The 14,748-nt window shown below is 43.7% G+C and overlaps 1 protein-coding gene across 2 annotated transcripts in view; it reads right to left on the bottom strand.

Moving 5' to 3' along the window:
- The window catches only part of fnip1 (folliculin interacting protein 1), a 96,226-nt gene that overhangs the window by 2,948 nt on the left and 78,530 nt on the right, over positions 1-14,748 (bottom strand). For both annotated transcript variants that reach the window (XM_033029285.1, XM_033029286.1), the window contains 4 exons: positions 12,128-13,484; positions 5,807-5,975; positions 5,058-5,258; positions 3,953-4,068 (listed from right to left, as the gene is read on the bottom strand). In XM_033029285.1, the coding sequence (XP_032885176.1) occupies positions 3,953-4,068; positions 5,058-5,258; positions 5,807-5,975; positions 12,128-13,484 (1,843 nt within the window). The remainder of the gene's footprint in view (positions 1-3,952; positions 4,069-5,057; positions 5,259-5,806; positions 5,976-12,127; positions 13,485-14,748) is intronic.

Here is a 14,748-nt window from a genome sequence, read left to right as displayed (position 1 = left end):
TCCCATCCCCTAAGTCCCTAATTTCCCCTTTTTCCTCCCCGTTTTCCTACCCTCTCCCCATCTCTTCCACCAATATCCATCTCTGGCTTTATATTTCACTCCTCTTCTCTCCTTATATGACACCCATTTGTCTCTCTTTTCACCTCTAGCCATTGGTACTTACTCCAACTATCTGCAACCCCCCCCCCCCCTGTATCCACCTATCACTTGCCAGTCTTTGTCCCACCTCCTGTCCTTTCCAGCTTTTCCCCCGCTATTCCATTAGTCTGAGAAAGAATCCCAACCTAAAATGTTGCCTGACCATTCCCTCCCCAGATGCTGCCTGACCTATCCCGCTGAGTTACTCCAGCACAATATGCTCAAGATTCCAGCATCTGTCATTCTTTGCCTCTTTCTTTTCATCTCATCCATTTGGCGATCTTTGCTAAAATATTCCTTTTATTTAAAATCAGCTTCCCAAACTGTATTGTATTTCTAAATGACACAGACTGTTCATGCTTTCCAGATAAACCCATTTTAAGTTTGATCTATCAAATGATTTCTATTAATTAAAATTAGTTTTAGTGAGCTTCTGACTCCTAACTTTGTTCAGTCCAGAATTTGGTTGATTTTACTATAGCACTAAAAGGAATTAAAATAAACTGATTATTAGTTCTGATTGTTAATCAATAAAACTGGTACGTAATTAAAACAAAATGGATACAACAAAGGTTAACAGAATATGGACCAGTGAGATAAAGGAACAGGTCCTTTGACGCTCAGTATGTTTTGAATATGATGCCAAATTAAATGAATCCCTTCTGCCTGTAAGTGGTGCATATTGCTGCATATCCATGTGCCTATCTAAATGCCTCTTACATGCCATTATCAGAACATTCCAGGGACCGAGCACTCCCTGTGTAAAATAAAAACTTGCCCTCGCATCAACTTTAAGCTTTTCCATCTCACCTTAAAGCTATGGCCTCTAGTCTTTGACATTTCCAACCCGGGAAAACAGATCTCGAGCATAACGCACTATGAAGAAGGATCCCGACCCTAAACTTCACCCATCCATTCCCTCCGCAGATGTTGCCTGACCCGCTAAGTAACTCCAGCACTTTGCGTCTTGTTCAAGATTCCAGCATCCGCAGTCTCTTGTGTCACAGTCTTAGGATCTTGCTAGTTTAAGTGATGTAACTGATGCCAATGAAACTAGGTTTGCATTGTACTGTCATGAGTATGCGTTATCAACCTCCTTTCCCGTATTTTTGATATTTCCAAATATACACTTTGACACTGGAGGAGAAATCAGGAGAATGAATTACTTTCTGATCTTGATTCCTTATTGCGTGGAAGCGAAAATTAAAAAAAACAGCCAGGGTAATGAGGCACAAGGAACTGCAGATGCAGCTTGAGAAAAACAACACAAAGTGCTGGAGTAACTCCGCTGGGTCAGGCAGCATCTCTGGCACACATGGAGAGTTTACATAGGTGCCACAGATTGCTGTTGAGGCCAAATCATTGTGTATTTTTAAGGTGGAAATTGTCGATTCTTGATTAGTACGGGTGTAGTTGACAGGGAAAGATAAATCAAACATGATTGATTAGCGGAGTAGACTCGATGGGCCGAATGGCCGAATCCTGCTCTTATGACATGAACCTATTTCAGGGACCTTTTTTCAGACCGATTATGGTGGGCCGTTCAATGTGATCATGGCTGATCATCCCCAATCAGTATCCCGTTCTTGCCTTCTCCCCATATCCCCTGACTCCGCAATCTTTAAGAGCCCTATCTAGCTCTCTCTTGATAGTATCCAGAGAACCGGCCTCCACCGCCCTCTGAGGCAGAGAATTCCACAGACTCACAACTCTCAGTGAGAAAAAGCGTTTCCTCGTCTCCGTTCTAAATGGCTTACCCCTTATTCTTAAACTGTGGCTCCTGGTTCTGGACTCCCCCAACATCGGGAACATGTTTCCTGCCTCTAGCGTGTCCAAACTCTTAATTTATACTACTAAAAGTCTGATCTTGACCGCTTTTGGCTCACTGTGCTGTGATTTCCGAGAGAACGCCGCCACCTACGGCCGTCATTTTTGGCCACCTCGCTCAGAGCTCCCCTCCCCCTTCCGGGACCGGAGGATTTTTCCCATCGATGAAAACTCAGAGAGATATTAATGTTTTAAAATAATTTGCCATTCTCTCTGCTGCCCCCGCTGGAGGGAGGGGGAGGGACTATAAAACCAGGAAGTGGTGTGCCCCACTCAGTCTCTGCAAGATGGAGGAAGCCAGAGGTTCACGTCTCTCTGAGCTCTGAATAACACTGAACACATGTCTACTCAACTGTGAGTGCCCTTAATGTGGTTTGAAAATGAAAATATGGTTGGGTTGAAGTGAAAGTGCACTGCTAATGGCTCTTTGGATTGTTGAAGTGAAAATGCACTGCTAATAGCTCTTTAGGTTGTTGAAGCGAAAATGCACTGCTAATAGCTCTTTAGGTTGTTGAAGCGAAAATGCACTGCAAATGGCTGTTTGGGTTGAAGCGAAAATGCACTGCAAATGGCTGTTTGGGTTGAAGCGAAAATGCACTGCTAATAGCTCTTTGGGTTGAAGTAAAAAATGCACTGCTAATGGCTCTTTGGGTTGAAGTAAAAATGCACTGCTAATGGCTCTTTGGGTTGAAGTAAAAATGTAAATGGTTGTTTGGGGGGGTTTTGGGTTGAAGTGAAAATGCACTGCAAATGGTTGTTTGGCTAAACTTGACAACTTCCAGTTTGCACTATATTGATTTTAGGTAAAACGCTACCACTTATGGCTGTGATTTTTGCCCATCTTACTCAGTACCCCTCCGCTGATCAGGTGCAGAGGATTCTTCCCATCAATGAAAAATAAAAGTGTTATTAGTGTTTAAAAAATGTTGAGAATCTCTCTCCTGTCAATCACGCCATGAGGGCCACACCTTTTCCGGTGGAAGGGGGAGGGATTATAAAACCCGGAAGTGTGGGTGTGGCTCAGTCTCTGTATGATGGGGGAAGGAGAGGTCACAACTCTGTCTGAGCTGTGAATCAACTGAACACACTGAATATACTCTACTGAACTGTGAGTGTGGTGTTTTGTGTGCTTTTATGGTGGTTTCACCCTGCTTGAAATGGTATGAAACTGCATTTGAATGTGGTGTTGTTGCACCCGGCATGAAATGGTATGAAACTGCATTTGAATTTGGTGGCCTTGCACCCTCCTTGAATGGTATGAAACTGCACTTGAATTTGGTGGCCTTGCACCCTGCTTGAAATGGTAGGAAAATGGATTTGAATTTGGTGGCCTTGCACTCTGCTTGAAATGGAATTTCATGGAATAGCTGTGAGTCAACTGCCAGCCCACCAGCCGTGAGTGAGTTGCCAGCACATCAGGCTTGAGGGACTGAGCTGCCACCCCAAGAATCCATTTGGCCCACAATGTCCATATTAGCCCTCTGGAGACCAGTAGTCCCTGCAGCCAACAACACCCATACCAGCTCTCCAGAAAGCCCCCCCCCCCCCACTGGCCACCAATATTGGAATTGGTGGAGAGGTGGAATATTGAGTCGGGGGAACAGCCCTCCCGTGTGAACATGGGACCCAACGGGTCCCACTTAGTCTAGTAATCTTATATGTTTAAATTAGATCCCCTCTCATCCTTCTAAACACCAGAGTATACAAGCCCAGCTGCTCCATTCTCTCAGCATATGATAGTCCCGCCATCCCGGGAATTAACCTTGTAAACCTACGCTGCACTCCCTCAATAGCAAGAATATCCTTCCTCAAATTAGGGGCCCAAAACTGCACACAATACTCCAGGTGTGGTCTCACTAGGGCCCTATACAACTGCAGAAGGACATATTTGCTCCTATACTCAACTCCTCTTGTTATAAAGGTCTACATGCCATTCGTTGGATAAATGACATGGATAAATCAAGAGTCAAAGATTAAAACTCCTTACCCCAACACCATGCCCAATTCCTTCACATGTACTCTCGTTTGGCCCTTAAGGTATTCCGACAACATCTTGCTTTTGAAATATAGTTCCTGTAACCTGTCTTCAAGGTGCATTATACACTATATAATAGAATAACAAATCAACATTAGATTAATATTTTGCATAGAAAAAAATCATGCAGTCATTTTTTCAATTAAAAACTAAATTGTGAAGATACTTGGCAGTGGTATTGGTAATAAGAATGAAAAACTTGTGTGTGCTATTCAAGCAAATCATACCATGCAAGTATATCAGGTAGTACAAAAGTGAAAATAAACAGAGTACAGAACGTATTAACAAAAATAAATTGCAAAACCATAATGAGATAGATTGGAAAGATTGGGAATTTATCCCTGGCATATGGAAAGTTTATTCAGGAGTGTGACAAGGTGGTGTTCTTTTATCTGACAGTACGTGCTTTTGTTCAACGAAAGAGGGGAGATAAAAATGACCGGGATGCGAGTGGTCCTTGATTATGTTGGCTGCTTTGCTTGTGAGCATAATCCAAAGCAGCAATGATATAGGTAATAACTCTGCCTGCTCCATAACATTACAAACTGGGCTTTAATATGTTAGTAGATAGGCAAGTGAACTGAAGTTTGAACAAACAAATTTCATGTCATCATGGTATAAATACGAGTTCTAAAGTGAAAAGAATCTACCCCCGTCATGCTAATTTTAGTTGAATTCAATAGATACACAGAGGTTAATTGTTGAAAAGCAGCAAGTCATTCAAAATCACATGAATTAAACATGTACGGAATACGCTGTCGGCAGTAAATTTGAGCGCATTATTCCAAAATTACAAGCGTGTAAATCATGCTTTGTTATTGAATGACAAAGGGCATTATTTCAATTACACTAAATCAAATACCTGTAAAACGCGAGGTACATGGGTAAGAGATTATTTCCAATGCAGTTTTATTTACACTATAAAATACATTTTTCCATCTACGTTGGTCTTGAGGTTTTTCTATTTTTCAGAATTATCAGTGTCATCGTCCCATTTATTTTATAAATGAATACATTTGGAAAAAATAATAGGCTCTTCCTGGTCCTGAATACTCACAAAGTTTGGAGACAGATTGAGTTTGTAGAGTTGCAGGGTGGAATGAAGCAAGTTTGATACTAAACTGGATACAAGTACTTCTTTCCCGAGCTTGTTGCTGTCTGTAACCCGTCTCTGGCTACTTGCAATCTGCACTGACCACTTGTCCAAGTCTGCGATAATGCAAATGGCTTCTGCTATGGGTTCGTCCAACACGGGATGCTGCGCAGGAAATATAACATTGCATGGTTAATGCCTCCTCTAGTTTGGAGAATTGAATAGCAAGCATCATGCATTTCTAAAATCAGCATCCTAGCAAACCTGCAGTGGCCAACCCCATCTCAACTACCTTCAGACATGGAGCACAATTATCATTGTGCAGTTTGCTTTATTATTCTGTAATTTGCTTTCCTTCCAAGTTGACAGTTTCGTGGTCTTTCGTAAATGACGTGCAGAGTCAAAGCTAAATGGTAGGAGAAATGGTGACAGAGCACAGGAGGATGAGGGGTGATCTTATGGAGGTGCATAAGATCATGAAGGGAATAGACAGGGTGAATTAACAGAGTCTTTTACCCAGAGTAGACAAATCAAGAACCAGAGGACAGGAGTTTAAGGTGCAAGGGGAAAGATTTAATAGGAACCCGAGGGGCACCCTTTTACACACAGGTATATGGAACGAGCTGCCAGAGGAGGTAGTTGAGGCACTTTATCCAAATAGTTTTACTTGAAATAGATGTTGGGAAATGAGATGAACATGATGGACAACGTACCTGAACTGCATGCGTTAGGTCAGCTGGCAAGCACTGCTTCAATTTCTCATCGCTGCCTGTACCGTGCAGAACAAAGTCTGACACGTAATGAGGACAATATCCACCAAAGAGAGACCTCCCAAAGTTTGCCATGCTGGGTTTGTTGCTATTTATTTCAATTGGATTTGATCTACATGGGAGAGAAAAGGTACAATTAAATTTAAAGTGAAATCTGTTTTCATGGTTATACTAGTTGCTGCAGCATCCCTGGAGAGAAGGAACGGGTGACGTCTTGGGATCCACAGATGCTGCCTGTCCCGCTGAGTTCAGCATTTTGTGTCTACCTTCAATTTAGACCAGTATCTGCAGTTCTTTCCTACCAAAGAGTTTGTATGTGCATTAAGAGAAAATGGTACAAAAATAGTAAGGGAAGTTATCGGACCCATTAAATATCAAAATGGACATCTGTGACTGATGCCGCTGGAGATTAATATTTCTCCTTTGTTTTAACCATGGTTCAAGAAAAACATGAGGACTCGGAGAAAGTCAATGGAGATTTGGGAATCATGATCTGGCATTACACTAAAGGAGTTGCTGGACATCTTAAAATGTACCTTCAACTCACGCAGGCCTGATCAGGTATATCCATGAGTGGAGATATCCTCTCTACATTCACTCTATCCGGGCCTGTAGAGAATATGGAGAGGATGCTTCCACTAGTGGGAGAGTCTAGGACCAGAAGCCAGAGCCTCAGGATAAAAGGAAGCACCTTTGGAAAGGAGATGAGGAGGAATTTCTGTAGTCAGAGGGTGGTGAATCCGGAATTCATTGCCACAGAGATGGCTGTAGAGGCCAAGTCAATGGATATATTTTTACGGTGGAGATTGATTAGTAAGGGTGTCAGGGGTTATGGGTGCAAGGCAGGAGAATGGGGTTGAGAGGGAAAGATAGATCAGACATGATCGAATGGCAGAGTAGACTTGATGAGACGATTGGCCTAGGTTTGCTCCTATAACTTAGGAACTTAAGAGTTTTGAAGCCATTCAGGGTACAACACAGTCTGTGATAATACTTGAAGGTACACAAAAAAGCTGGAGAAACTCAGCGGGTGCAGCAGCATCTATGGAGCGAAGGAAAAATGCAACGTTTCGGGCCGAAACCCTTCTTCAGACTGATTGGGGGTGGGGGGGGGGGGGGCGGGGAGAAGAAAGAAAAAAGGAGGAGCTCAAAGGCTGGGGGATGGGAGGAGACAGCAGGAGGGCTGAGGAAGGGGAGGAGACAGCAAGGACTAACAAAATTGGGAGAATTCAATGTTCATGCCTCCAGGATGCAGACTCCCCAAGCGGAATATGAGGTGCTGTTCCTCCAATTTCCGGTGTTGCTCGCTCTGGCCATGGAGGAGACCCAGGACAGAGAGGTCGGATATGGAGTGGGAGGGGGAGTTGAAGTGTTGAGCCACCGGGAGGTCAGGTTGGTTATTACGGACCGAGCGGAGGTGTTCGGCGAAACGATCGCCCAACCTCCGCTTGGTCTCACCGATATAGATCTGCTGACATCTAGAGCAGCGGATGCAATAGATGAGGTTGGAGGAGATGCAGGTAAACCTCTGTCGCACCTGGAACGACTGCTTGGGTCCTTGAATGGAGTTGAGGGGGGAGGTAAAGGGACAAGTGTTGCATTTCTTGCAGTTGCAAGGGAAAGTGCCTGGGGAGGGGATGGTACGGGAGGGAAGGGAAGAACTGTGATAATACTTGCTTTGTGTTTAAGACAACATTTGCAAGATCTTCATAATTGATGCAAGATAATCCAGCAAGCCAAGTGTTTTATAAATAATACAAGTCAGGTTCAGGGTTGAGGTGGTGGATATGGGGAAAACAATCTGAAATTCTTCTGTCTTCAATTAACCTTCTCCCTTGTACAGTTTTCCTGCTCAGCTCAGAATGTAATCAAGCAGGAAACCAATCTGTAAATCATTTGTAATATTTAACTCTGTTACTACCCAAAAGTATTTTAAATCATGAGAGGAATAGATCGGGTAAACGCACGGAGTCTCTTACCCAGAGTAGGGGAATCGAGAGGACATGGGTTTAAGGTGAGGGGGGGAAAGATTTAATAGGAACATGAGGGGTAACTTTTTCACATAAAGAGTGGTGGATGTACAGCAGTGCTTCTTAGACTGGTGAATGGTTCACCAAGGGCGAATTAAAATTATTTTGTGGTGAATTAAACTAGAGGAGTGAATTACTTAATTTATTCAGATATTTATATATTTATTTCTATACTTAAAAATTAATGCGGTTAGTAAGCTCTTAGTGGTTTTAATGGCAGCGGAGCTGAATATTTGATATGTTTTTTCGCTCTACCTATGGTTTTCTAATTTCAAAGTAGCAGGATATTTCCCAAATTTACTGTACTATAACCTTTTAGGGAAGACCAGACGAGCTGGTGGGATCAGAAATGTATAAATGGCAACACTGGAGGATCGCCATAGGCAACTGTTGAACTGTAACTCTACTTTGTGTTTACTTCTTGTTGCCAGTTTACATGCTGCATGGTTTTTTGAGCTAGTTTTCCAAGAAATAAAACCTGCAGTAATCAAAACCCGAAAGGGTAGGATGGGGCTGAAGCCCAGTGTTTAGACGTTGGAATGTTTTTTTAAATAATTTTAATAGAATGATTTTCCAACTCCAGTGGTAATTAAACTTTTTTTTTCACTCCTAGTTTTCTTTACATACTTTTAGGATGATCAAAAAGTTGAATAAAATAAACACTTAAGAAATGAGTTAATTTATGTTTTTTGCTCATGTGACAAAATTATATATAAAATTATACACAAGGGAGAATAAGACGGAAATTACCAAAAAACACAAGAAAATTTAGTCGAGGATGAATGAAATTTTGTGATGAAGACTCCCAAGGGTGAATGACACTGAAATCGTTTAAGCAGCACTGGATGTATGGAACGAGCTGCCACGTGAGGTAGTTGATGCAGGGACTATCACAACGTTTAATAACCATTTAGACAGGTGCATTGATAGGATAGGTTTAGAGGGATATGGACCAAATGCAAGTTGGTGGGACTAGTGTAGATAGGACATGTTGGCCAGTGTGGGAAAGTTAGGTCGAAGGGCCAGCTTCCACGCTGTATCACTCTAAATGCACAGCTATGGGTTGGTTGGCTTACTAGGAAATGTTTTACTAATATAAATGATCTACTGAAGGAGTTATGAGCAAAGAGACACCCAATAAACGGCCTTTCCCAAAATAATCCAAGTTCTATTTTGAACAGTGAAATAGAACATCTTGTGCTTGAAAGTTATTGGAACAGGAGTACTGCAAAATGCTCATTAAAATACATCCTAGTACCATTCTAGGCATGCAATATATAATGTTCAGTGATATGTTAGTTAGTCGCTGGGAAGTTCAAAATACACGGGCCTGTAGCAAAGTGGAAATACAAAATTATAAACAAAAAATGTCCATGTCATAAATCGTGTAAAATATACAAAAGGTTCAACCTGTGATTTGTAGAACCTCTAAGATAATAAATCTCAAGTAACAAGACTCTGCCCCCGTTCTAAAGTACTGTTTTACTTATTTATGATGGTTTCCCATGAGAATTGTTAACTGCACTCACTGCATTGAGATGATAGCAATTCTGTAGCCGCACATGAATATATTAAACTACGTCTCGCCCCAATTAAATAGCACTGACTATTGCAAAGGGCATGACACTCATTCTCAAGAGCCTGCCATCACAGTAGCGTTGCTGCCTCACAGCGCCAGAGACCCAAGTTCCATCCTGACTTCGGGTGCTGTCTGCGTGGAGTTTGCACGTTCTCCCTGTGACCTGGTGGGTTTCCATCAGGTGCTCTGGTTTCCTCCCACATCCCAAAGATGTGCGGGTTATAAGTTAATTGGCCTCTGTAAATTGTCCCTGGTGTGTAGGGAGTGGATAAGAAAGTGGGATAACAGATCCAGTGTGAAGGATGATCGAATCTCGGACTGGACTTTGTGGGCGTTTCCATGTTGTATCTCCAAACTAAACTAAAAGTGCACTTAGTTTAGATATACAGCATGGAAACAGGCCCTTCAAGTCCACGCCGACCATCCATCACTCATACACTAGTTCTATGTCCTACACACTCGGCGCAACTTAAGGCCAATTAACCTACAAAGCTGCACGTCTTTGGAATGTGGGAGCACCCGGAGAAAACTCGCACGTTCACAGGGAGAACGTGCAAACTCTGCACAGACAGCACCCGAGGGCAGGATTGAATGCAGGTCTCTGGTGCTGTGAGGCAGCAACTCTACCGCTGCACCACTGTGCCACTCTTGCCCAATGCCAACTAGTTTTGCTGAAACTGCAGCAGGTGAACTTTGCTTCTCAGTAATAATGAAATCCCTTGCATCTGCGCGCCATTCAATCATCAGTCAATGATTACCCATTATAAACTTTTATCTCCACATTTATAGCTGCTCTTGGCCCAGCAATAAAATTAACAACCGTCACTGTGGAGAAATATTATTCAGAATCAGATTCCTAAACTGATGTAAAATGTCTCGGCACTTTTAATTAATCTCTGCACATTTCTAGAGCTGCCAAGTGTCGAGAACTGCCTCACAGTTTATAAGCGGAGAACCATGCATGTTGCATTGAACATAGAACAGTAGAACACAGCACCAGGCCCTTTGGCCCACAATATCTGTGGTCCAAATTAAACTGAATCTCCTTTGCTTACAATGCTTCATATCCCCCCCCGCCCCCCCATTCACTGCATATCCATCTGTCTATCCAAAGGTTGCTGACCCCTCCTCTCATCAGCTAGAGGTCCAGGCCTCCCATTTTCCTCATCTTCCACATTAGAGAGCTTCAAACTATCTTTAATCTGAATGTATCTTGCACTAAATGTTACACCCTTCATCCTGGGTCTGTACACTGTGCACTGCTTGTTTGTTATCATGTATAGTCTTTTTGCTGACTGGACAGCACGCAACAAAAAGCATTTAGCCCCTGTCCCACTGTACGAGGTAATTCACGACCTCTCCTGAGTTTCCCCCTATTCCAACTCGGAGAATGTCCGTAGCGGGTCCGTAGGAGTTCGTGGATGTCTCGTAGCGGCTCGTACGAGTAAAAAGTAACAATTTTCCTCATCACGAGTATTTTTTTTTAACTCGTGGACATTTTTTACAGGGATGAAAAAACGCCACGAGTTTACCGGTTGTCCCGAGTACCTACCGCTACGAGACATCCACGGACTCCTACGGACCCGCTACGGACATTCTCCGAGTTCGAACCAGGGGAAAACTCGGGAGAACTCGTGAATCACCTCGTACGGTGGGACGGGGGCTTTTCACTGTACCTCTGTGCACGTGAAAATAAACTCGTAAACACCACTCTCATATCTGCCTCCACCACTACCCCCCGGCAGCAAGTTCCAGGCAACCACCTGTGCCTCATGTTATCAACCTCCATCAGGTCTCTCCTCAGCCTTTGACTCATCAGAGAAAACAATCCATGTCTACCCAACCTCTCCTTATAGCCAACACCCTCCAATCCAGGTAGCATTCTGGTAAACCTCCTCTGCACCCCCTCCAAAGGGCGACCAGAACTGCACACCATAAAGGGACAAGGCTGCCTGCCCTCTTTACCCATTCAACCAATGTTGCACGATGAACTGCATGCAGCAGCTTAAAAGGGAAGGCAGGAATATTATGATGCTGACTCCGACTTCATTGGAGTGTGTGTTTAGAGGACATCTGACCAATTTCCCACTAGAGGACATGATCAGCGACCCACGCCACCCTGGCCACGCTCTCATTTCGCTCCTGTCATCAGGAAGAAGGTATTGGAGTCTGAAAATTGTCCAGTTTCAAGAGCAGCTTCTTCCCTGCAACCATCAGGCTATTAAACGCCACAACCTTTAAATAAGCTCCGAACTACGTAGACTTTGGGGCATTATCTTTTGTCTTTGCACTATTTGCGTGTATGTGTGCGTCTGTCTATATATTATTCATGATTTTTTAAATTTTATAATTTTGTTGTTGTTTATATATTATGTTTACAGAGTACTACGTTTGCATATCTGTTGCGCTGGTGCAAGTAAGAATGTTATTGTTCGGTTTCAGACCATATAACAATAAAACAGTCTTGACCAGACCAGCCATCTCCATCACAACCTGCCCTTCCGACCACAAGCTCAAAAGCTTAGTTCTTCTTAACTCTCCTCAACACATCGCATCCGATTGTTCGGATCTGCGCTGCACACAACACACAGAAAAGGCACATCGAAATTTACTGCCAGATTATCTGGGTCAGTGCAACAAAAAGTTTGGCCTTACTCAGGAAATGGTATCTCTATCTGCTCCAGCCAGTCATCCTGCTCTGTGCTGTAGTTACTGTGCTTGGGCAATTCATGGCCCGCGTCCTCATTCTCACTGTCCCCCAAGGCACTGTCCGAGCTTTCATTCCTGGGAATGTCCCACTCGACCACGGACGGGCCCTGTTTCTGTGGACGATCCCTTGCACAGTAGTTATGTAAAGAGGTCTTGCCTCTCGTGTTCTGCTCAGCAGAACTCAGTGGATGGGACTCCAAGTCCATCACATACATTTTACAAGTGCAAATACAAGTGCTCCCATTCGCGCCACATTGCTGCTCGGTGTCCTGAATACCAAGTCCCTGTACCGCAATATTTTGCTGCTCAACTTCCCGCAGTTCTTCCTTGGGGAGATCATCAATGGTTTTTGCTTCTATTAAATTATCTTCGTTGAAATATTCGTCAAATAGACTCATGCTTCCTTCGCGCGAAGGATCCCATTCATAACTGTGTGTGTTGGACAACGTGTCCTTGGTTTTGCTTTGGCCCAGAGTTCTCCTCACTGACTTTTCCTGGACTCTTTGTTTAAGTTCCTCGAGGCCTTTCTGCACTGCCTGGTGGGTCTCGTTTCTCTTGGCTTCCGTGTCAGAGTCGGGCGAGAGAGATTCGCCAATCTGAAAAGTTACTTTTTGGATGGAACTGGGACAACTCTGGAGAAGGTTTTCACTGCAGGGAATGGAAGGAGGCGAAGGCTTATCAGGAGGCTGTTTCTCAACGGCAGGTTCTACCACGAGGCTTTGGTCTACAGCAGCGGATCGGACGGACAGCAACATTTCAGTCTTGGTTTCCTGCAGCGAGTGCGCGCTTTCCTTGTGTTGCTGAACAGCGTCGGCTCTGCAGAGGGCTGGCAGAGTTTCAACGCAGCTACTCGGACCACCACTGGTTTCCCACAAGTTTCTGTGGGAGCTTACCGATGAATCACTTGAACCTCCCGCCTCTTCCTGCCCGGTACCATCAAGCCTCTCTTTTCCGGGGTGAAGGGGGCACTTCTTGCACTGATGAGTTCCCAGAGTATGGTTCTGCGACAGGGCGTCCCAGTTCTGCAAAATGGTCGGGAAAAGGGAACTTTTGTTCCGGTGCAGCGTGACCACCACATACTCGGACTCTTCCACCTCCCCTTTCTCCAGCGACGTGGACATTACCGACTCGCTCACGTCACCATCGCCTTCGCCCTCCACCAACAGCTGGGTTTCCTGCAGCTCCGAGCACCGGATGAAGTAGGTGAGGAAGTGAAGCAGCCGCTGAACCAATTCTTGCCGCTTGCCGATCACCACGGTCCGCGCTAGCCTTACGGGCGAACCGATCGCCCCGTGCAGATCAACTGTGGCAAACATAAATGGATCAACGTTAGGACAGAACCTTTTAAAATGGGGAGAGGGGAGGTGGAGAATTGAAGATGTCTTGATTAGAATAAACAGTGCTTTGAATGAGTTATTTTCCCATGTTTAGCAAAAGATCCCGATCAAAGTTACCAATTCTACCAAAACTACCACAAAACACTCTGTTCAAGGCAGTATGTTAGTCAATAAATGTTTGACGGTGCATATTGAATTAATTTAAATCATAAATAATACAAAAACCCAAAATATTATATGTAGATACCGAGAAACGAAATAATGAAGAGTAAACAGTTTGACCTGAGGTATAATAAAATATCTTTTCATAGTGGTTTTTTAATTAAATGGAAAGTTTTATTCGTAGTACATTTTAGCAATTAGAGCTATAGAACTTTAAATATTATACACTAGTTCCTATCTTGGTTCTCAATCACATAGCTAATGGTTTACATTCCACGTCTAAATTAAGTGCACAATTTACCTTGATCAATATTTAGAAATACAAGAAATAAAAGCACTAGGAATAGGCTTCCAGCCTGCTCTACCATGCAGTAAGGTCAATGATGATCTTTTATCTCAGTACGTTCCCACAATAAAATCTATCCCTTAATATCTAAAAAAAACATTGAATTGTCTCAAATATATGCAGCAATTGAGCCTTCATAGCCTTATTCAACACACTGAATGAAGGCATTTTCTCTCAGTGCAGTCTTGACTGGCTGATCCCTGATTCTGAGACTACGAATGCTGTTTAGTTTAGAGATACAGCATAGCATCAGGCTCTGGGGCCATCGAGTCAACACTGACCATCGATCACCATTTCACATTAGTTCTATGTTAACCTGCCCATACTCGCTAGGGACAATTTACATAGGCCAATTAACCAACAAATCCGCACGTCTTTAGGATGTGGGAGGAAACTGGAGCACCCGGAGGAAATCCATGCGGTCCCAGGAAGAGCATACAAACTCCACACAGACAGCACCGGGGTCTCTTGCGCTGTGAGGCGGCAGCAGCTCTACCAGCTGCACTGTTGTGCTACCCACAGGTTGTAGACACCACAGGCGGAGGAAACATCAGCTCTATAACTATCCCGCAGAACCCGGGATAAATCGGGTTGCAGAAACAGTATCTCCTCTCGAGGTGAGGAAACCAGTCGCCCAAACGTAGACAACCTGGGTGGACCCAGAAAAGGAGAACTAATTAAACTGCAAGCTCAACAAATCATGAGGCCCACTGTATATTTGA

Source organism: Amblyraja radiata, chromosome 11, assembly GCF_010909765.2.
Source record: "Amblyraja radiata isolate CabotCenter1 chromosome 11, sAmbRad1.1.pri, whole genome shotgun sequence".
NCBI classification, from domain to species: Eukaryota; Metazoa; Chordata; class Chondrichthyes; order Rajiformes; family Rajidae; genus Amblyraja; species Amblyraja radiata.
Note: the sequence above shows the minus strand (reverse complement) of the source record. Positions and strands in the feature narration are given on the sequence as shown.